The 21,320-nt window shown below is 53.3% G+C and overlaps 8 protein-coding genes across 8 annotated transcripts; 3 read left to right on the forward strand and 5 right to left on the reverse strand.

Annotated features, from left to right (window-relative positions):
* Positions 1-618: 618 nt before the first annotated feature.
* Positions 619-3,279, reverse strand: UMAG_11905 (putative Pre-mRNA splicing factor cwc22; the record flags this gene model as incomplete). The annotated part of the gene is made up of 1 exon (XM_011390583.1): positions 619-3,279. One exon carries the CDS (start codon positions 3,277-3,279, stop codon positions 619-621), a length of 2,661 nt encoding a protein of 886 aa, XP_011388885.1.
* Positions 3,280-4,121: 842 nt separating this feature from the next.
* Positions 4,122-4,597, reverse strand: UMAG_02034 (uncharacterized protein; the record flags this gene model as incomplete). The annotated part of the gene is made up of 2 exons (XM_011390121.1): positions 4,122-4,208; positions 4,319-4,597. The coding sequence occupies 2 exons, from the start codon at positions 4,595-4,597 to the stop codon at positions 4,122-4,124; spliced, it is 366 nt and encodes a 121-aa protein (XP_011388423.1).
* Positions 4,598-5,247: 650 nt separating this feature from the next.
* Positions 5,248-6,632, forward strand: UMAG_02035 (uncharacterized protein; the record flags this gene model as incomplete). The annotated part of the gene is made up of 2 exons (XM_011390122.1): positions 5,248-5,660; positions 5,735-6,632. The coding sequence occupies 2 exons, from the start codon at positions 5,248-5,250 to the stop codon at positions 6,630-6,632; spliced, it is 1,311 nt and encodes a 436-aa protein (XP_011388424.1).
* A 155-nt stretch (positions 6,633-6,787) lies between these two features.
* On the reverse strand, positions 6,788-7,199 carry UMAG_11906 (putative Tim22-complex, subunit; the record flags this gene model as incomplete). Its single annotated transcript, XM_011390584.1, has 2 exons — positions 6,788-6,899; positions 6,994-7,199. 2 exons carry the CDS (start codon positions 7,197-7,199, stop codon positions 6,788-6,790), a joined length of 318 nt encoding a protein of 105 aa, XP_011388886.1.
* A 649-nt stretch (positions 7,200-7,848) lies between these two features.
* On the reverse strand, positions 7,849-9,468 carry UMAG_02037 (putative hexose transporter; the record flags this gene model as incomplete). Its single annotated transcript, XM_011390123.1, has 1 exon — positions 7,849-9,468. One exon carries the CDS (start codon positions 9,466-9,468, stop codon positions 7,849-7,851), a length of 1,620 nt encoding a protein of 539 aa, XP_011388425.1.
* Positions 9,469-14,912: 5,444 nt separating this feature from the next.
* UMAG_11907 (uncharacterized protein) lies at positions 14,913-18,239 on the forward strand (the record flags this gene model as incomplete). The annotated part of the gene is made up of 1 exon (XM_011390585.1): positions 14,913-18,239. One exon carries the CDS (start codon positions 14,913-14,915, stop codon positions 18,237-18,239), a length of 3,327 nt encoding a protein of 1,108 aa, XP_011388887.1.
* Positions 18,240-18,513: 274 nt separating this feature from the next.
* Positions 18,514-19,491, reverse strand: UMAG_02039 (uncharacterized protein; the record flags this gene model as incomplete). The annotated part of the gene is made up of 2 exons (XM_011390124.1): positions 18,514-18,737; positions 18,849-19,491. 2 exons carry the CDS (start codon positions 19,489-19,491, stop codon positions 18,514-18,516), a joined length of 867 nt encoding a protein of 288 aa, XP_011388426.1.
* A 238-nt stretch (positions 19,492-19,729) lies between these two features.
* UMAG_02040 (uncharacterized protein) lies at positions 19,730-21,121 on the forward strand (the record flags this gene model as incomplete). Its single annotated transcript, XM_011390125.1, has 1 exon — positions 19,730-21,121. The coding sequence occupies one exon, from the start codon at positions 19,730-19,732 to the stop codon at positions 21,119-21,121; it is 1,392 nt and encodes a 463-aa protein (XP_011388427.1).
* Positions 21,122-21,320: the final 199 nt, after the last annotated feature.

The following is a 21,320-nucleotide window of genomic DNA, read 5'->3' on the forward strand; positions in this document are numbered from 1 at the left end:
GCACGCGCAAAAATGTCAAGATCATGCTTCTCGCCGGCGGAGACCTCATTCAAAGCATGGGCGAACCCGGTGTTTGGGCTACTGCCGATCTGCACCATATTCTTGGCCAGTATGGATGTCTTATCGTCGAACGAACCGGTGCAGACGTATGGTCGTTTTTACTCTCGCACGATCTGCTTTGGAAGTATCGCCGAAATCTCAAGATCGTCAAACAGACCATCTACAACGATATCTCTTCGTCCAAGATTCGCCTCTTCGTCCGACGTGGACAGTCGATCAAGTACCTTTTGCCTAACAGCGTTATCCAGTACATTGAGAAGGAAGGGTTGTACCGGCTCCCTCCAGACGAAGACCTCAAGTCTGACTCAGAGCATGCAAACTGGTGACACTCTAACCTTTGTATCCCACGCCCAACCGCACTCTGCATCCTCTAGAATTTCCACTTCAATCGAAAGCTTCACCAACTCGTGCGTTTGCAAGTCTGAGAACACACTCCACGCTCCGTGAGATGGTCTGATATCTTCAAGACACTTCCATCCTAGCCGGGGCTGATGTAGGCACGATATGGAAACTCCTAGCACACGACTCGGATCGAGGCGTTATACAATGTAGAAAAGTCTATCGTCGGGCAGGCGAAGCGGATCGGGAATGACGATGAGACCGACGATCAACATAGCCAGCTCGAGGTGAAGGAGAGCGCGATATCGAGTCATCCGTCTCAGAGCCAGAGTAGGACGACACAGATGGTGATCGGCGGCTGGATCGCTTTCTCGGATCTGCAGACCGTGAGCGAGAACGTGGCGCGCGTCGTCTCGGCACAGGAGAGCGCGAACAAGAACGCGAATAAGAGCCTCTTGGAGTGAGCGAGCGCGAAAATGACCGTGACCTGGATCTGGACCTGGATCTCGATCTCGAACTCGAACTCGAACTCGACCTCGACCTAGAAGAATACGATGAATACGAAGCAGATCGTGCGCGGCGTCTGCCGTGACGTTGGTGCTCAGACGGACTGCGGCTGCGGCTGCGGCTGCGGCTGCGACTACGACTACGACTACGACTACGACTGCGACTGCGACTGCGACTGCGACTGCGGGAAGAATACGAGCGGCTCGAGTAGGAGCGCGAGGAGTACGAACGTGATGAGCGAGATCTGGAAGAGTAAGATCCGGACCCGGACGAGTAGGAGCGTGACGAGCGCGAGTAGGAAGAGTAAGAAGTTCTGCTGCGCGAACCCGTACTGCTAGACAGGACACTGGATGAGTCGGAGTCACTATTGTCCGAGCCTCGTGCTGCCAAAGCAGCTTGACGCTGCGCCAACAATAATTTGGGAGCATTTTTGAGATACTCGCGCATTTCTTCCGTCAATACACCTAAGCCGATCGACGTGAAGTAGTTGATCGAGAAGCGTGTGCTCTTGGGATTGTCTGTAGGGAAAAGACCCTTCCAGTTTTCTTGCAAGCTGGGCTCCTTGAAACGCTCAGCGAGCTCCTTGAGGCCAAGCTGCTGCTGCATCTCTTGAAACATGATCTTGACAAAGATTCTCGAACTGCTTGTGGTATCTTCCTCGTTCATGTGGATGACAGACATGGATGCCCAGCTGATACTATCAGTAGAAAAGAGGTGGCCAAAAAACCGGGCAATGTTTCGCAGTCGATTTGTCTCGTAGCGATGGATGGTATCGTAGTAGTTACTAAAACTCTGCGCAAATGTATCGGCCCATTTCCGATGCAGCTTGCAGAAGCGTTCGCCCATGTTGCCGTAGAATTTGCTGTAGGTACGCTCCTGCGAGCAACATTCGACAATCATGTTGCAGAGCTCAATGTCTTGGCCTTCCGGCACCTCAAGTTTGAGCAGCTTGTGCACGCTCTCTTCAAAGTCGAGTGAGGACATGATGGTGAGATAGATGGTCCTTCGGAGGTTGATAAGATTTGTTTCGGTCCTGTCGTGAATCTCGAGCTGACGCTGAGCATCGTCTGGGCCCTCGCCAGCCTCGTCGTCGGAGCTATCGTCAGAGCTGCTGCCGCTCTCGCTATCAGCTTCAGAACCGGTTTTGTCACTGTCAGAATTTTCGCCGAGAATCTCAGCTTTGATAGAACGATATCGTTCCTCGTTTTCGACAAATTCTGGATCCATTTTAAAGACATTGAGACCCTCTTCGATGTTGAGTTGATCGTCCAAACTGATACGATGGGTGATTTGGTCGTCCTCTTCGACTAGGTCAAGCGCGTCGGGAATGCGTGGATTTTCCTTGAATCCTTCGCGTCGCACCTGAGATAGCACCTCGATCATGTATTGCACACGTTTGCTTATTTCTCCTTCGTAGAGGACGGCTCGGAAGCGGTCAAAGATGCTATTGTTCGCTTTAGGCGCTTCCTCGGTAAGGAAAGCACCAACCTCGCGCATAAAACCAACTGCGATCTCGACACTATCGTCGGTGGGCTTTTCAAGAAGAAGAACGAGAATTTCGAGGGCGAGAACTTCGTGCACGACCCTCTGGTTGACGAGATGGGCGAGAAACATGGCAGTCGAGTTGCAGACTGCCTTATCGTTACGCTTGAAGGAGCGTCGGAACTGCGATACCAGACGAACAGCGAGCAGCTCTCCGATCATGGGAAGTTTGGTGTTGACAATAGCTGTGAGCGCAGCAAAGACGGGGGTGAATGATAGTGAGAGCGCTTGCGCGCGCATGATGGAGCGGCAGTAGAGGCCACGGCCACGAATGAGGTTGGCACCGCCGAAGAGTTCGGGGACGATGCTCTTGATGTTCTCCACGGCCACTTTGTTGACGAGGCCGGTGATGCTCTTTTTGAGAGCGTCCCAACTCATTCGCTGATACTCGACACTACCAGGGTCGGCTGCAGCGGCTTCGGCCATGAGCGCCTTGAGACGTGCCGGCGGAACATATGCTCCACCAGACTTGGTAGCGGATAGCTGCGCTAGGGTTGAACGAAGAGCCTCGCCCTTGGCGGCGATTTCAAGTGTCTTTGCATTCTGCTCTAAAGCCTCGCGCGCCCGAGTAGTGTTCTTCCTTTCTTCTGTGCTCTCATCGCTATTCGACGACTGTGAGCGATCTCTGCTCGATCTTCTTCTCCTTCTTGACCTTGGCGGTGGCGACCTGGATCTCGAAGGAGAACGCGACGAAGTGCTGCGTGAGGAAACAGACCGGGTAGGTGACCTCTTGCGCTTGTGTGCAGTAACACCCGCATCTGGCGGCGAAGACCTTGATGAATCACTCTGAAAACCTAGTCCGCTGCTTGGAGAACGTTCTCGAGAAGGCATCCTTTTATGCAATTTGCCGAAGTAAGACGTACAGACCCAAGTCTTAATTGAGTTCAGGTGCGATCAGAGCAACGCCGTTCGCAGTGGTGGGCTGAAGTGCGAAATACGTCGTTTTGCTGCGTGAGGGCCTTATCCTTCAACTGGTGCCAGCAGGGCCGTAATTGCGAGTCGAAGAATGAATCTGCTGAGCTGGCCGGTGAAGTTGATGGTGGGCACGAGATAGTCAGCAATCGTAGTTGTCGAGAGTATCTGGAATGTTGGTAAGTAGGGTTTGACTGGAAGAGACTAATCTTAGCGCGTGTTGAGCGCGACTTAGCATTCACGATTGGATCCGCTCATGCGGCATATTTCCAGCAAAGGCTCTGGAGGAAATTCTTCCTCTGCTCACAAGGCCGTGTCCCGAGAAATTCCACTTGTTCAGCTCGATTCAAGCTCTGGAAGAGACCACTACCAGCATCGTTGTGGCCCTTCCGAGCTAAGTAATGGAGCTCAGGCTCAACCATGTTGTACAGATGGCCAGAGCTGAGGCGATGCATGAATGTGCTAGGTCTCAAATTCAAATTCAAACCAGACTATAGTACCGTGTGGATAGAATACAGTTACGATTGGACGGAGAGAGGATACTACTTTGAGAAAGTGCGGTCTGAGTATAACTGTGTGGAAGCGCAGATCTTCTTGCGCTGTACAAGCAAGAGGTGTTGGAAGTAATGATCGGAGCACAGTGAGGTCAGGCAGTGTCGAACATTTCGGATTCCTCTATTGACCTTGCCCGTAAGATCGCAATGTCTGGCTTCACGGGGTCACAAGATGTGATCTGAAGGGCGATTAGATGTCAGCTCGTTTCAGAATTTAGAGGCACCTGATTCGGCTTGAGCATACATCATCTTCTGGCGCTCCTCAAGCACTCGTCTCTTGTTGAAGTAGTCTACCTGCGTTAGACGATAGCAGAACAGGTGAAAGGTCAGAAAGAAAAGTTAGGCGCTTCGTTTCATCGGACTCCCTTCCGAAACCTGCTTCTACTCTCTTCTCTCCTACTCACCCAACTTCTGGCGCAATTGGACTCATACCCTTGTCGTTCGGCGAGACAAGGGTCTTGCTTGCGCGCTTCCTCGCTTGTCTGCTTCTTCTCCTTCGCCAGCCTTTCTTGTTCCTCCTTGGCAGCCTTTCCAACGGGGCCTCTTCCGTCGCTCATATCTGTTCCCGGAGGGATTGTGACACCTTTTCGAGTCAGGCACGCAAAGTAGCTATCGCGATGCGACCAGCATGCTTTGCGCTCGTTCCTCGTCGGCGCCGGTGCTGGCTCGGGCGTAGCCAGCATCGTTGTGGTCGTTGTCACTGCTCGGGCTCGTCCGCGACCTTTGCACAGCTAATGACTGTCGTTCGGCTGATCCGCACCTGCTGGATGGAAATCGTCCGAAATGGTGTAGAAAGGCCTCAAGGCGAGTGTGATGTAGCGGAAAAGTGTAACGGTGAATGCAAGTGTGGCTTGGTTGCGAGAGTGAATCGTGAATGATGAGAGATTTTGAACGTGGGCGTGTCAAGTGGAGAAGGAAGGCGTTGGATTTGGGCGTAGCCAACGTTAACACTCCAGCTTTTTAACCGCGTCTCGCTCAACAAATCACGAATCACTCACGACTAAATCTTGAGCATCAAGCAAAACACTCGTGAAGCCTCGTCAAATGTTGTTTGCCTCGAAAGAACTTTCCGTAACCATTTGCAGTCACACCTCATCTTGTCTAGATGAGGCAGATGACCAGCTTATGGAGTAGACAGGAAGCATGAGCAAACGCAGAGGAGCAAGGCCCCTGGCCTTCCCTTCCTGAAGAGTTCTCTTTTGGTCGACTCGCCGATATATAGGTGGCTGTTGTCTGCAGAAGCAACCAGTGTGTGACCATTCGAGCCTCATTTGTGTCCCTGAGTTCGCTAATCTTCTCTGACTCAGACCCCCACACAGCTACATCTGGCACCATGAGAAGCATCCTCGTCTCGCTTTTTTTCGGCTACCACTTGCTTTTTGTTCCTTGGATCACTGGAGCCAGCGCCGATGCGGATGACTCGACCGACATCTTGATCTCCTTCGCTCAGTCGATCATGAATGACACCACGCCCTTTCCCTACCACGCTTCCATCTCCTCATGGTATGAGACTTTCTTGCAGGTTGCTCTGCAGCGAAAAGCATGGCCTGTGGATGGCTATGCTGACGAAACCGACTTTGCACCCATCTTCGCGCTTCTTGAAGCTACTTATCCGGACCAGACCGTCAATGATCTTCAAGACGATGAATGGGCCGATGCCTTCAACTTTAAAGGTCAAGAGCTCCTTCAGATCGCCGACAGTCTACGAGCAAACAATTCAACCCAGAATGCCACCATCTATTACATGTGAGTGTTCGCAGTCCCAACCCCTGAATCTTGCTCAATAAGCTGAACTTGACTGTTGGCGCCTGTGACTATAGGCGAGCTGCCAATGTCTTTCGGCTTGCCTACTTCCCATGGGTTCACGAGAAAACCAGCCAGTCCAGAGCCAAATTGTATGCATGGAAGATGGACAAACACGCCTTCAAGCAAGCGTTGAGTTCGATCAACGCCTTTTACTATTCGAAAACGAGTGCAACTCTTGCAGGTGACGAAGCCTTTGACATTCCGCTTCGTGTGTACAAAGCAAAAAATGTCAATGGGGCTCAGCCCGTTGTCGTTATCATCACGGGGCTCGACCACTATCACACTTTTATGCTCGATCACATCTCGGCGTTGACCTCGTATGGTTTTACTGTGATCACGGTTGCCATGCCAGGAACCGCCGACTCACCCATCACAGGCAAGGACGAGAAAGCCCAAGAGCAATACTGGACCAGCATTGTCGATTGGATCTCGTACAATCCAGAATTGTTCGATGCAAGCTGTGTCAGCTTCTGGGGCATCTCTGCGGGTTCATACTGGGCGTTGAGAGTCTCGCGTGTCGAGAAAAGTCGAGTCCGTAGAGTCGTAAGCCAGGGAACAGCAAGCCACTATGCGTTCACGAGGACCTGGCTTGAAGCGGCAGAGAAGCTTGCTTACCCTGTCAGCCTACAACGTGCCTTGGGCCAATCCTTCGGCTTCGCCGATCCCGAGTCGTTCAAGAATGAAGTGGAGCAGTACTCACTGTTGCGTCAAGGCCTTCTTGATCAGAATGCGGCCGAGTTAATCGCGGTCAATGGAGAACAGGACACTATTTTCCCCATCGATGACCAGCGCATCCTGGCAGAACATGGCCCAGGAGCGCTGCTGCGATGGTTCCCGCACATGGGTCACAACGGTGAACCTCTCAGTAGTGCTTGGCTGTATGATTTTTGGCAGCAACGTGGGGCTTGTTGATCAATGCTGCCCGTATTTGCCATTTTCTACCTCGCACTGATGAATCTGTTGAAATGTCGGTCTCGCATCGTACTTTTGCTCTGCATTCGCTATGTTGGTGTTAGAAGCTGTGATCAAATATTGAAATTGAGCCCCCACAAGATTCTCTATAGCGCCTAACCGAAGAACGAGCCAGAGCCTCCAGGAGCACCGCCCTGTGCAGCTTGACCCATGGTTTGCATGAGCTCGTTTACCTTGCCGTTGACAGCAAAAAATTTGCTTACACAACTGTTTCGGACATCGAAGCCAGCATCACGTGGAGTCGAATGGGAGTTAGTGGCATATATCGATCGCGCAGGAAAAGCGGAATGAGAAGTCTTACCGGTCAATGCAGATGCTTTCGCCCTTGTTCAGGTCGGGCTCGGCATATCTTGTCGAGATGCATTTGGCGTGGCAAGACGAGACGAGACGGTTGAACACGTCGGTGACCATGTCGAGTTCGGCGGTGGCAGCTTCGATTTGAGCCGAGCTGACAGCGGCGTTGCCAGCGCTTGCAGAGGAAGCGCCTCCGAGTCCAAAGAGAGACATGACGTGACGTTGTTATTGAGATGGATCGAGGTGGATTTGAAAGTGAAGATCCGAGAGTCATGCGGTGACAAGCAAAGGTAGAAAAGCAAAACCCCGATATGGCTCCGATTTCCGAAATATTCATTCCGAGTTTGCAACGCCAGCCTTACATAGTTATCCACAATTGGACCATAGACTTGAACTTTGATTCCTGTGATTGTGCTCGGCATGCATGATATTCACAATTCATGTGATTCGGGCAAGCCGATTCTGCATTCACGATTCGTGATTCATGATTACAAATACGACTGTGTGGTCGCGTCTGCAGCATCCGCACGACTCGAAGGTACAGTACTAAAACCTTGCTTGCTTGCACAATTCCCTCATTGCATGTACGTCCAACAATCCTGAATACACAAGCTAGCCATGATTGGTAGGATACAAAGTAATTAATTGTAACACGCGAAGATAAAGTGAAAGGAAAAGATACAAAATGCCGGATTGCCTTCATCCTTATAACCTGAAAGAGTCGTAGGAGAAAGGGTTCAGACATAGAAGCGAGGTCCATGCAGTGCATCAGTCCAGGGCCCTTGATGAGGCCAGACGTATGATATGATGGGGAAGAATGTGACTGGTATGTTGAAGATCTGTCGTTCCAGTGAGGGCAAGATCACGCCACTTGAAGAGGATTGGACTTGTTCTTCTCCTGCTCGTCAGGTAGCGCCGAAGGAGAGTTGCTCCACTCGCCCACCTCGCTTGCCTGACCCGAATCCTTCTCCTTGATCTGGTCTCGCGAAGTGTAGCCAGCAGGCACCCACTTGGTTGAGTTCCAAGGCTTACAGTTGGGGTCGTTGTACATGGCGTCTACGTCCTCAAGCGTCAGGTCAGCCGACTCGTAAACAAAGAAAAAGGCGATTAGACAGTTGGCCAAATTACAGCCAGCGAACACAAAGCCGTAGGCAAAGTTGATATCGTTGGCGATGGGCGAACTGAAGTACGAGATGAGGAAATTGCTGATCCAGTTGCTGAGGGTCGCCAATGAAGCTTGCTTGGCACGTGTGCGGTAACTGAAGCTCTCGCCGATCCAAATCCAGATACCGGGAGCCCAGGTGGAAGCGTAACCGAGAATGAAGAAGCAAGCAGCCACAATCAGCAGCTTTCCGATACCCGACGAGATCTGCTCGGGCTGTGGGCCGCCTACTACACCAGCAATAGCAAATACAAAGAGCCAGAACGACTGCCAAGCCGCACCGTAGATGAGAGGCCACCTACGGCCGAAACGCTCGAGTACGTAGAGACCGAGGAAAGTGCATACAAAGTTGACAGCACCCAGAATGATCTGTGTGACGAACGAATCATCAAGACCAGCGCTTCGGAAGATCGCGGTTCCGAAGTAGAAGAAGTAGTTGGCACCGGTAAACTGCTGACCGGCTTGGAGTGCCATTCCGAGAAGCGTTCGATAGAGAGTCTTGTGCTGCGGCTTGAAGCAGTCCAGCCAGCCAGCCTCCTCTAGCTTCTCGTCTGCCTTGACCATGGAGACGATCTCGCGGTATTCAGCTTCCACCCATGGATTTCCGTCGCCGTACTTGGCACCACGAACCGCAGCGCATGCCTTGTACGCCTCCTCGTTGCGGCCCTGAGCGGCGAGCCATCGAGGTGATTCGGGGCAGAAGAGAATGCCGATGGCGAGAATCGAGGAGAAGAAGATGCCAAGGGCGATAGGAACTCTCCACTGGCCCGAGTTAGAGTAGTCTCGGGTACCAATGTTGGTGCAATAGGCCAAAAGGATGCCCAGCGTGATGAAAAGCTGATAGGTTCCAACAAGAGCACCTCGTACCTGTCGTGGTACCGTTTCAGATTGGTACAAGGGAACAGCAGCAGAGAGTGCGCCGACTCCGAGTCCAGTGACGAGACGACCGATGGCGACCTGGTACCAAGCGTAGAAGGAGGTCACCTGAATGATGACGCCAATGTCAAAGACGATGCATTCGACGACCATGGCGTATCTTCTACCCAGCTTGTCGGCAAGGGGAGCACCGATGAGTACGCCAATAGCAGTTCCGACACTCAACAGCGAGACGACAACGCCTTCGATCCACGGGTTCCAGCTCTTTCCGCCTGTGGCCGAAGGGTCGTCGATGGTAGCGAAGCGAGCACGAAAGTCGGACATCTCGAGTAAACCGCTGATCTGACCAGTGTCCCAGCCGAAGAGGAAGCCACCCATGGAGGCGAGTGCTGCAATGAAGATGGTGAGGGCGCCAATAGGCGTCCCTCGAACCTGGAAGACCATGGCGGGCAGGGGAGACAGAGGGGAGGGGAGCCAGGAAAGGAGCAAATGGAAACGATGTCTTGAGGATGTAGGAGGGATAGCGGGGCACACTGGTAAATGTTTGCGTTGAGTGTTGACCAGAAGGGGTTTGAAGGTGTCGAGACGTACGCTGAAAGGGAAGGAGCAAGAGGGTTTATATTGTCGGTATAAGTTGCGCGCCGCCAAGACGACTCAGACTGACGTTCTGGGAAGGAAAAAAGAAGGGGCGCCGGGGGAGGGGGGCCGCAGCTGTCCATTTTTCTGTTTAGGATCAAAGACTGAGCACGGGTTGAAGGCCGATGGGTCGCAGAAAGCGGAGGGCGCAGATCGTCGGATGTCGGTCCAAAGGGAGGCATGTACGCAAGACTTAACCCACCAATGACGGCCAACCAGAGCCGAACCCAAAGGAAACACAGCGCAGCATCCAACTTGAATCTTGCAAACATGAAAGTTTGCCAAGCGTCAGCATCTTGCTTGTCAAGTCTTGGGTGGAGCGTAGCAGCTGACCACGCTTGCCAAAGAGACAAATTACGAACACGAATCGTGAGTTGTGAGTTGTGAGTCGTGAGTCGTGAGTCGTGAATCGTGAATCGTGAATCGTGAATCGTGAATCTAAACCCGAATCACGAATCGTGAATGTCAAAAGTTACCCACGACTGCTCTGATCACAGCGGCGAAAATTACAGGCTGAACGGAGAAATCGTTTCAACTCCGCCGCCGTGTTACCTGTCATTATGTTTACAATTGTCCTTTTTGTCGTCATTTGTTTCTGTTACTCTGTCACTGGTTGCGATAGGGTGTCTTCTTGGCAGCGCTCTTCGGTGCAAAATCAGGCCCTCCTTAAGCGACCATTAGCCATGGAGGCCATCCTCCCTTGATGGCTCACAATCTCATCTAAGGAGGGTTGCTTTCAGGGATTGGACGCTTCAGGGTAGTGTGTGGGCGAGGCGCGATGGCTTTCGATTGTCTGTTACAGCCCGCTGGATTTTCTCCCTGCAGTCCTGTAACCTTTTTGAATTGGGATATTGCGCATCGTTACAACTTGAGGTTGACCAGAAGAAGAAGACGCACTCTCTCTGTTGATCACCGTGTGACGACCGCTGAGTTACGTTTGAATCACTTTTCCGTCGTTTGTACGCAAGACAAGCGCCAGGTCCAAATCCAAGTTTCTCAGCATCAAAAGCGCTGCAACAACCCGGTCAAATCTGAATTTTCCTCCCGCGCCCCTCACCAAATCGGCCAGTAGCGTTGACTCTTTGGAACAAACACTGTGACTCTTCCTTTTTCCTGATCTGAATAGCCTAGTTCGGAGATCACCCTCCGAACAGTCGTGAGTGATGACTTTGGTCGCTTCACTTCTCCCACATTTCTGTAAAGAGTTGCTGCTCGGCGTCCCACGTTGCTGTGACCGCATGGGTTGGAGCGCCCCATTTGTAAATGTCACATGCAGCTCTCTTCTAAGTGGAATCCAACAAATTCCTGCGCTGAGCCAGCAGAGAACAACAGCATCGTAGCCTTTTCATTGGAGGCGCCAGGTAGTAACACAAGATCGGCAACCTGAAACCTCCTCACACGTTGATTGCTCACTTGTTCTCGTTCTGCCTTCCATTGTCATTGTTGTTTTTTAATTTTGTGCTAACTTAACTTACGGAGAATTTCTCCAAAGCACATGCGCGCATGACGGAATTTTTCTGCAATCGCCGCATTTTGTCAACAGACATACTGTACACAGAAAGAAGAGAAATCAACCAGACAAATCGGCGAAAACAGGCGAAAGTGGAAATCAAGCAAGACTGACGTAATTGCATCATAGCACATGTTCTGTGTCAAATTCGCGCAAGCACAACAAATCCGCGCGGTCGTCTCGGCATCTTGACTCCGTCCAGTTCGCCCAGCATGGCGTGGCACACCGTGGAGACAATTCAAGTTCGCAAGCTCGCGGAGGAGCGATCCCCAAACCCACCCTGAACCTAGGTCTATAATCGTGCAAGTCCCTCCCCACCTTGTCTTGTTCCACCAACGTGGAAATCGGTGAAGCAGACCGTCATATCCGCAGTCCATGCACGCTGCGAGAGCCACCACGTAGGAGCCCAGCTTGAAACGTTGATCGCAGATGGTCATGTACCAGAGCGCTGCTGCTCGGGTGTGGGTTCAGAACGCAAAGACTGTGCGGCTTCCCTCTCCCGATACCACGTCTCTGGTGACTGCAAATGACGTCGTTCGGTCCTTGGTGGTTGCGCTTTTAGTCGTCTCGTGCCTTTTAGGCGGCTCAAGCCACCGAGCTGTGTGGCGTACAGAGGTCTCGGGCCGCCGCTGCAAGCCTTGCTCGTAAGGTATCAAGCAGAGGCCCATGCTCACCAGTCGTTGTCTGTGGGGCCCAGAGTGAAAGGTTTGCGAGCCACGTTCAGTTTCTGTTCCTGAAGAAGGTGGATTCCTGCGCAGCAACATGGCATGGTCTACTCATTGCCGAGTCGTATGGCACTTGACACCAGCCCGACCTTTTGTAGACTTGGGTATCAGAGCCGGTCTTGTATTTCTCATAGGACGGCGAAAAGCGGCGGTTGGTGTGGCTGTCCAAGATTCCCGCCAAAGCTCTTCGCGCTGCTCGGATGCGGTTCATTTCGCAAGCTCGACCCCTCCAGGAAGTTGGCACCAGAAGGTTGACTTTGACATGCGCTTTCGTAAGCCTACTGCCCAATTACTTTGCATCTTCTGCGACCTCGAAGCAGGTTCGAGGACATGATCGAGCTGCTACAAGCCTATCAGTCACATCCGACGGATCAGTGTCGGCGCTGATGATTCTGGCAAAACGTGTTGGAAAGCACGAAGAATGCTAGGAATTAGACTTTGACATCTCGACTCGTCTCTTGTTATCGCTCTGAAAGCCTTTCGAGCAACACGAAATCACTGAATCAGACACAGAGCAAGCTGTTGCGATGCGGATTCGCCCAGATCGTTAAGGTGCCGATGAATGAAAGGAAGAAGCAGCGATGCTCTCGTCTGCCATGCAAAGCCGAGACAATCTTGGAAAGCGAGGAATTCAAGGATCGTGAATACTTACCAGATCGTTCACGATTCACGATTGCATCTGGACATGTCTGGAATAAACGCAACTCCACCAGATTCACGATTTCGTTATTGGCGTCGCCCATAGCTTATAGCTTAGCAGACTTCTGTAACTAGTCGATCCAGATGCAGAGTGAGACCCAACACCGAATTTGAAAATTGAAATCTGCCAGCAGCCTGGCTATAGGCACATCCTCTATGGCAGCGACCGTCCGTGATCATTGTCCACCTACTGCAGCATCGATGCCACCAACGCGTTCGAGATCACTTCCAAGGCGGCTTAAGATTGAACGTGTAGTGACACAGAAACAGAGAGGAGAAACAGAGAAAGCACAAACCGATGTTGCTTTGGTGCTGCTTTGCTTCTCTGCTGATCTCTTCCCCGATCTCCCGATTGCCATCTGTCAGACTCCGTCCTGGTCTTCTTTCTTTTTTACCTTATAAAAAGCCAGGCGGAAGGCTTGCAGCTAACCCACACTTATGATTGCCCCTGTGTTCTTTACTGCACAGCACGCACTCATGCAGCCAAATGTTTGCTCTGGAGAGTGACATTCCCCTCATTTCAAAAACAAACCGTGAATGTCTCTTCCATGCTTATTCGCAATTTGTTTTTCTTTCTCTTTCGCTTCAGGAAGGAGCGAGGAATGTAAATCGTGGATCGTGAATCACGAATGTTGAAAGCAAGCGACTAGCATCTCTCATCGTGGCCCACGACCTGTGACCTGTGCCGCATGGCTCTACCTAAGATAGTCACAGTGTGGGATGTATGCAATTGAAAACGCTCGGCTCAACCTGTATCACATCTGCAATCTAACCTAGGTCTCATCCCTAGGCGACCCACATGCCTCACGCTTGGGGTCCCCATCTTGGGACCTGAACCGCACAGCGTGGCAGTGTGCCTGTGCCTGACTCTCACTCTCCTGGCCTGTGTGCAAACGTGTGGGTGCGTGTGAATCCACTGCTCCTCTGGTCTGTAGAACGCTATCGTGAAGCTTGAACAGTCTAGTGCTCGACTCTAGCCACGAGGGATGCTCGCGTCGCGGAGATACACACGAGAGAGAGAGAGAGAGAGAGAGAGAGACTGACTGACTGACTGACTGTAATGGGTTCCACGGATGAGCGTGAGAGAGGGCGCGAGCTGTGTTTCTACAAGTCAAGCGTGAAGGAGTGTAAGGCGTGTGTGCGAGAGAGCGTATGAGCTAGCCAGCTTGCTGTTACCCGTTTGTGATTTCAGAGTCAACCCTGATTTCCAACGCCCGCATCTCGAGTTGGCGCCCTTTTTCAGATCTTGAGATCACGAGTTAGTTGCACTCAGGCTCGCGTTTCTCGTCCTGCACGTTTCTTGTCGCCTTGCACCATTTCGTTCGGTCGTGTCGTCGTGTCGGATCTGCTCCCGACCCTGATCGTCGATCGTCCCCTTCGATGCATCGATAGCGCCTTGCAACGCTCCTCTCTCGACGTTCAACTCGCAGTTGATCCTCGGATGTATCCGCTAGCACCTTGCTTCTCTCGTCTCAGGATTCACAGCTCATCGACGTCTTGCATCGATCCACTGCACCTCTGCTCTGCATTGCTAGCTGCTGAAGCCAGACGTTGGCGTTCGCTTCATCCGACTCGACGTGACGCTTGATTTCCCCGCCATACAATCCTATTCCCGCAAGGAAAGCCAAGCCCGGAATCTTGCTTAGTATCAAGATTTACCTCAGCACACCACCAGAGCATCTCGCACATCAACTAGCACCGACGCTACAAACATTGTTGGCATTTCGTCAGCTCATCAGCTCTTCCACTTAAATCGATTGGAGCACACTTTAAGCTCTCTTCTAGTGCCGTACGATTGCCACTTTCGCTCAACGGCTCGAGTTTGATCGACGCCATCCAAAGTTTCAGCGCAGCCGTTCATCCGAGACTGAGCAGTGGGTCGGATCGGACTGTCATCTCACTCATATCGTCCCAGTGTGGCCCTTGTCCCGTGGCGATTCCACTGTCGCCTGCTGCTGTGCACCACGATAGGCAACGGACAGTGCACTCGTATCTTTGCTGCATTCAACCTAGGCGAGCGACCTTTGTCCCGACGAGCATCTCTTGGTCTTGGAATCCTGTTCGTCCGCTGCGCCGTCATATGCTCATCGATCAAGCTCAACTGCAAGACGATTTGCGCACACTCTCCGTCGGCGCTGTGCAAGAACCTAGAGCGCCCGACGCCTACTATCCTTCGCCGCCTCGCATACAACTCCTCAACGCCTACCTGCATGGTCCACACTTCGATACTTTCTCCACCTACATTGTGGGAAGCAGAGGCTGCAGCTCAGTCGGTCTACCGTCACATCTCGAGGCACTCAGTTGCCCTCTTCTTCTGAATGGAGCAGCACCGCGCGTTCCTCGTTCACAACGCCGGTTCAAACACCCACACGTCCCAGCTCGACGCTGGCGTACGCGACCCGGGCAATATGGAGACAGCTTCCACCTCTCAGCAACAAGGCTTTTTCTACCATGATCCACGCCAATCTCAGCCTCCACCCGCCACGCTTGGTATGAGCCCGCCTTTCGCACCCGCTCGTCCCGACCATTCGTACATAGCTACCTCGCTCAAGTTCGAGTCCGAGATGCAACCAAGACCATCTGCACCTTATCCTCCTCGCGTACCACAGCAATCAGCCATGCCATATCGCGACGCAATCTACTCTGACGGTCGCCCTTTTGCTTTCGCATCCCATCCGCAAGATCCAGCACGTTTTCCATACGCAGAAGCTCCCATACCACCACAGCCTACGTACGCGTCCGAGCCAAATTACACAACATATCAATCGCATCCACTCAATACATCGCCCATCGCAATGAGCGCGCCAAGCAACGGACATGTGCCAATGGACGCACCTAGTAGCGCCAATCGTGTCTCGCCAGCTGCCCCCCAACAGAAGAATGGCACTCAGCAACTGTCTACTCGATCCAAGCGTGCGAGGGAAGAGTCACCAGAGCACAACAGCAGAACTGCAGCATCGTCTACCTCGCATCCGGATGGTCCGCTGGAAGAAGCCAATGAGCAAAAGTCGGAGGCGAGCGGCAATGTCACCATGTTTCAATGCAGAGGCTTTGGCGACTGTCGCATGGTCTTTACCCGCAGCGAGCATCTTGCTCGTCACGTCCGCAAACATACAGGAGAGAGGCCATTCCGTTGCCATTGCGGCAAAGCCTTTTCGCGCCTCGACAACCTCCGACAACATGCCCAGACGGTACACGCCGACATGCCCGAGCGCAACGAGGTCATGATGCAGGAGCTTTCTTCGCTTCACGCCTCTCTTGCCCAGTCCGCCGCTCAAGCCCAGCATGCACATGCACAGGTCTTGGGCAAGAGCAGCTCGCCAGGCGCTTTGATAGCTAGCCATAACCACAATTCCCGGAGGGGCAAAAGCGGCGGCAAGACGAGCGCAGCGACCCGTGCTGCACGCGCTTCTGGCCATGAACGTAGCAGATCGCTATCCTTTCCACAACAGAATGCACCAAACGCATTGGAAGCCTCGACTCAGGGCACGTACGCACCTACCACCACGTATCCCTCTACTTACGATGCTCCCACCCCGGCAGCTTCCATTGCTGCGACTACCAACTTCACGGCGCCTGCCCTCGGCGGTTCCATGCCCGCATGGCCTGGTCAAGGCCATCAGTACGGTCAACAAACTTCCAATCAGACACATGCCGTTTCTTCTGCTAATTATGGCGCTCCGGCTCAGTCTTCTGACCACCCTCCGCACATCACGCCGCAGCAAACACCTTTCTATGCGCACGAAGCAGGCGCTACATCCTTTCATCAACCCGGCGCAGCAGAGTATGCAGATCACCAGCCAACATACCACTCGGAATCTTTGCCCGAGGCTCATTCAGATAGATATATGACTCCCTTTGATGCGTATGGTCGAGCAGGCCCCGAGCTCGCAGAGAGGCGCCCCTCTGGACAACTTGCAGCTGTATCTGGTCCGGTCCAGGGATGGCGACCGAGCGGGCCACCTTTGGAGACCGCACTTGCGGGCAGTCAATACCCCGGGCCCGAAGCTGAGCTTGCAGATAGCACCGCTCAGGCTACTGCCTTTTCCAACCCATTTTGGCGAGGTTCTTACTCCGGTTTTCTGCAGGCGAACGAGGATACCTTCGCACCACAGTACCATTCGGGTTTTCCGGGGGACGAGGTGGATCAGAGATCCCAATACGAATCGACTTTGTCCGCTCATTTACACATGCGCACGCCGACGTTGGCCAAGCGTGCACGCGCGAGCAGCCCGCCTCCTTCGCGCGGCAGCATTCGCGCTTCGTTCGATGCAGGCCCCGCTCCGCTGCTTCCGCCTCCAGGGAGTGCACACGGCAGACCGCCCGGCAGCGCGCACGGTAATCGGCCCCTCACTTCTCACAGCCGTCCCGTGCTACCCCCTTTGTCTTCCATCACGCCGAGCGCAAGTCGTCCGGGCACAGCCGCACCGCTCACTGCAAGCCGCCCCGGTTCCATGGCTACCCAGAGACTTCCAAGCATCGACCAGCAGCTGCTGGCCCCGTCCACGGGGCTGGACCGAGACGACGAGCTTAAAAGCGACAGCAACTATCGCCCTTACACGAGTCCCGCTGGCGCCAACAACCCAGACGGCTCTCAAGTCTCCAAGCCGTTCTTCCCGCCGTCTTCGTTGCGATCGTCACGTCCTTCGTTCAGTCTTCGCGGCGATGCGCGGCTACCTACGACTTCGGAGCTAGCCGACCGCCCGAACACTTCGTCGTCCTCCTGGAACAATGAACGACGGCCGCTGACTTCCGGATCGTCCATGGCTGGCAAACATCGCAGCTCTATGAAGGCTCACGGTGACGACCTTCCGCCTCTGTCGTCTGCGCTGGCGCACTTGGACGAGCGTCGAGATTCACGAACTCAGCGGCGGGGCTCGGCATACGAGTTGTCCAGTTCAATCATTGAGCGGCCGAAACTCAGCTCCTCGTATGGCGCGCGAGACATGGACGCGGCATCGAGATTGCAGACCGACAGCTCCGAGTTGCGAACCAGTCCAACAAACAACGCGTCGCCGTTCATGTTCCAGCCGCCGCCTCTGCCTCGCGAGAGCAGCTCGGTGTCGTTGCGACCCTCGATGGATCGGCATGGTGGTGCGCCTGGCACAGACTGGCGAAGGCCGAGCTCGAGCACGGCGCCCGATGCACACGTCATATCGCGCCGTGTGGGTTCGAGCAGCGGCTCGGCGCTTGCATTTGGCGGACGCGACGAGGGCAGCAGCTCCAGACCTGGGTCAAGCAATGGTCTCCCCCTAACTAGTCGCGAGCTGATGCTGCCTCCCTTAAAGTCATCCCATGGCGCTAGTCGGCCTGGCTCAAGCTCGATCGCCGCGTTGCTGCAAGGCGACGGTGGAACAGAAGCCGGTCGACAAACTCGTGCCTGGTCGCGTCCTCTGACATCAGGTGACGCACCTGCGCCCAAGTTCGGCGGTAACGGATATAGCCGCATGTCATCTTCTCGCGAGGGTGCGTCGAGCGATGGCGAAGACGATCGTTCCGACCGACGTCGTTATCTGGCACATGACCAGCGCGGCTCCACCCGAGAAGGACTCATGCGACGACCGTCGACGTCGGCAGGCGCCGGGTCGACTCGGTTTGCGTCAAGTTTTGGCAATCGCGACCTCTCGGCAAGTCCCACAAGCTGAAGGAAGAACGAAGGGCGCCCTGGCCAAGCAGAACGAAGACCCTTTCGAGTATCAATTACACTTTTCTATTAATTCGCTTCTTTAATTTGTGCAACATCGCTGCAGTAATCGTGCATGCCCTTTTCTTACACGTTACCTTGCTCGTGGTTGTCCCCATACCGACACCACTGGTCGCTCATATGTGGGACATCTTGGACATGAGTCAGATAGATTGTTTGAAACGGCATCTTGGCAAAAATCGAAAAGATGTCGGATGAAACTCTGTTGAGATATGTCAGCATATCACTTTCGACGAAGAGATCTGGAGGTTCTTGAAATCGTTCATGCTTTCTTGCAAAGCAATTTCGACGGGAAGTCGCTCCATGCTCGAAGCGCCGTAGAAGCCGGCAAGGCCAGGTACCCGATCGAGAACGTATTGTGCATCAGAAGCTGAAGCCACAGGACCACCATGTACGAGCACCAAAGTGTCCGGTGCGATGGAGTGCACCTTGGCCGTTACTGCAATGAGAAGGAAGCAGGCGACATGAAAGCGCCGATGCAGACCAAACGTCCTTGTGAGTCATGACGATTCTTGTCTTGTATTCATGTCGGCTGTTGCGATTTACTTACTCTTGCAAGTGAGCTCGACTGCGTTGTCCAAGCTCATAGCGGTTTGAGCACCAATGCTGCCGCTTGTGGTGAGGCCCATATGCGCCACAATGACATCGACGCCCACGTTTGCCATCTTTACAGCCTCCTCTGTGTTGAACACGTATGGGGTAGTGAGAAGCCCGAGCTGCTTGGCGTGTTTCATGAGCTCCACCTCTTGGTCGTAGCCCATGCCTGTCTCTTCCAAGTTCTGTCGGAAGTTGCCGTCGATCAAGCCCACTGTGGGAAAATTTTGCACGCCGACAAAGCCGATCTCCTTGAGTTGCTGTAGGAACTTGGGAATCGATCGGAATGGGTCCGAAGCACAAACACCGGCGAGAACAGGAGTGTGACTGATGACGGGCAGCACTTCGGCTGCCATTTCTACCACGATAGCGTTGGCATCTCCATACGGCATGAGTCCTGCTAGCGAGCCTCTACCTGCCATTCGATATCTGCCCGAGTTGTAGAGGATGATCAAGTCGGCTCCTCCTTTTTCGACAAACTTTGCCGTGAGACCAATGCCGGCGCCGGAACCAATGATAGGTTTGCCGCTCTTGGCCGTAGCTCGAAGCCTTTCGACTGCTTCGCGGCCGTCCTTCGGAGGTGTGTCGTAGCTAGACATTCTTTCGAGTTGCGCAGATAGGTTGAAGAACATGACGGGATCAAGACAGGTTTTTGAGTAAGCTTATAACTTAGCAGCTTACCTCCTGCCTGCCTCGTGCGTTCCTCCTCCACATTCTGTTTTTTTTCGGACCGGCAAGGATTCGTGATTCACCGAACATCCGTTGTGACAGGCTACGGCTGCAACATGCTAGCAATCAACGTTCCACGCTACACACTACAAGCTATCCAGGCGAATGATGACGACCCGGAACGAAAGCAAACCTCTCGTGGCGCTGATTGGCACTCTTGACACCAAGAAAGCTGAATACCAGTTTGCCACCTCTTGGCTTGAACAGCGAGGATGCATTGTCACTGTACTGGATGTCAGCACGCAAGGTCCCCTGGAAGGACCATCCTCATTCGAGCTCGGAGCAGACTCGGGCCTATACACTCCAAAGCGGCTGCTTGAGCTTCGATCTGGCGGACATGGCACCGAGGTACCCACCGAACGGTCAGCTGTGCGTGATGCTCTTCGAGAGGCGTGTCTTCGCGAGCTGTCTCAGCTCCAGGACGATGGAGCGCTTGATGCAATCGCCTCCTTCGGTGGTAGTCAAAACACTGCGTTCGCAACTTCGATCATGCGCGATGCTAGATTTCCGATCGGTTTGCCCAAAATCATGCTCACCACCATGGCCAGTGGTGACGTGAGCGAGTACGTTGGCGAAAGTGACATTTGTATCATGCCATCCATAGGCGACATTTCTGGCTCGCTCAACGCCATCACTCTGACGACGCTGCAATCTGCTCTAGCAGCTATCTCGGGCATGGCGCACGCGCAACATTGCTCAAAACAAACACAGTCAACGGTAAGATCTTTGAGCAATGACCACAAGCCTATGATCGCTATCAGCATGTTCGGCGTCACTACTGTAGCCGTCAATCAGATTTCGGAACGGCTAAAGCAAAAAGGCTTCGAGCCAGTCGCGTTTCATGCTACGGGATCTGGAGGCCGCAGTATGGAGCGTCTCATACGCGAAGGCTACTTTTCTGGTGTGATCGACCTAACCACCACGGAGATCTGCGACCACCTGTATCATGGCGTTCTCTCCGCAGGTCCGGACCGTCTTACCGCAGCTGCTGAGAAAGGTGTGCCCCAGATCGTGTCTGTTGGCGCTCTGGACATGATCAACTTTGGTTCCCTAACATCTTTGCCATCACGCTTCGAGCTCAAGCATGGCTCCGAAGAGGGCCCTATGCATCACACCACGAATGGAACGCCGGTGTACGAGCACAATAGTCAGGTGACGCTGGTGCGCACATCCGTGGAGCAGAATCGAGAGCTCGGCAAGTATCTGGTCCGCAATCTGTTCAAAGGCCTAGAGCGCGGGTCGCAAGGTCGGAAAGAGGCTCGAATGCGGATCCTATTGCCCAAAGGCGGCATTTCGGGTATGGACGGTGCACAAGGTGTTTGGGACGATCCAGAGGCGAGAGCAGCGCTATTCCATAGTATCGAAGAGAGCTTAGAGCACCATAGAGATCAAGGGGGTCAGCATTCCATCACCTTGGAGGCGTATGACCATCACATCAACAGCTCCGAGTTCGCTGAGATCGTTGCCAATCAGGCGGCAGGGCTGGTTTCGAAACAGTGAACAGCCAGAAAGTACGTTTTATAAAAGTATCGACTTGTTAGTGTTCTTTGTGCAGAACGTTCTTGATTTTGAGTGTGCTTTGCGCAAGACGAAAGTCTCCGACGTCTAGCAAAGAGCAAGATAGCGACAAGGGACTGTTCGTGATTGAACCTTCACCCACGTGTAGATTATTAAATCTGCCCATTTCTAAGCCCCATTT

Source organism: Mycosarcoma maydis, chromosome 5 (genome assembly GCF_000328475.2).
Source record: "Mycosarcoma maydis chromosome 5, whole genome shotgun sequence".
In the NCBI taxonomy this organism is placed as follows: Eukaryota; Fungi; Basidiomycota; class Ustilaginomycetes; order Ustilaginales; genus Mycosarcoma; species Mycosarcoma maydis.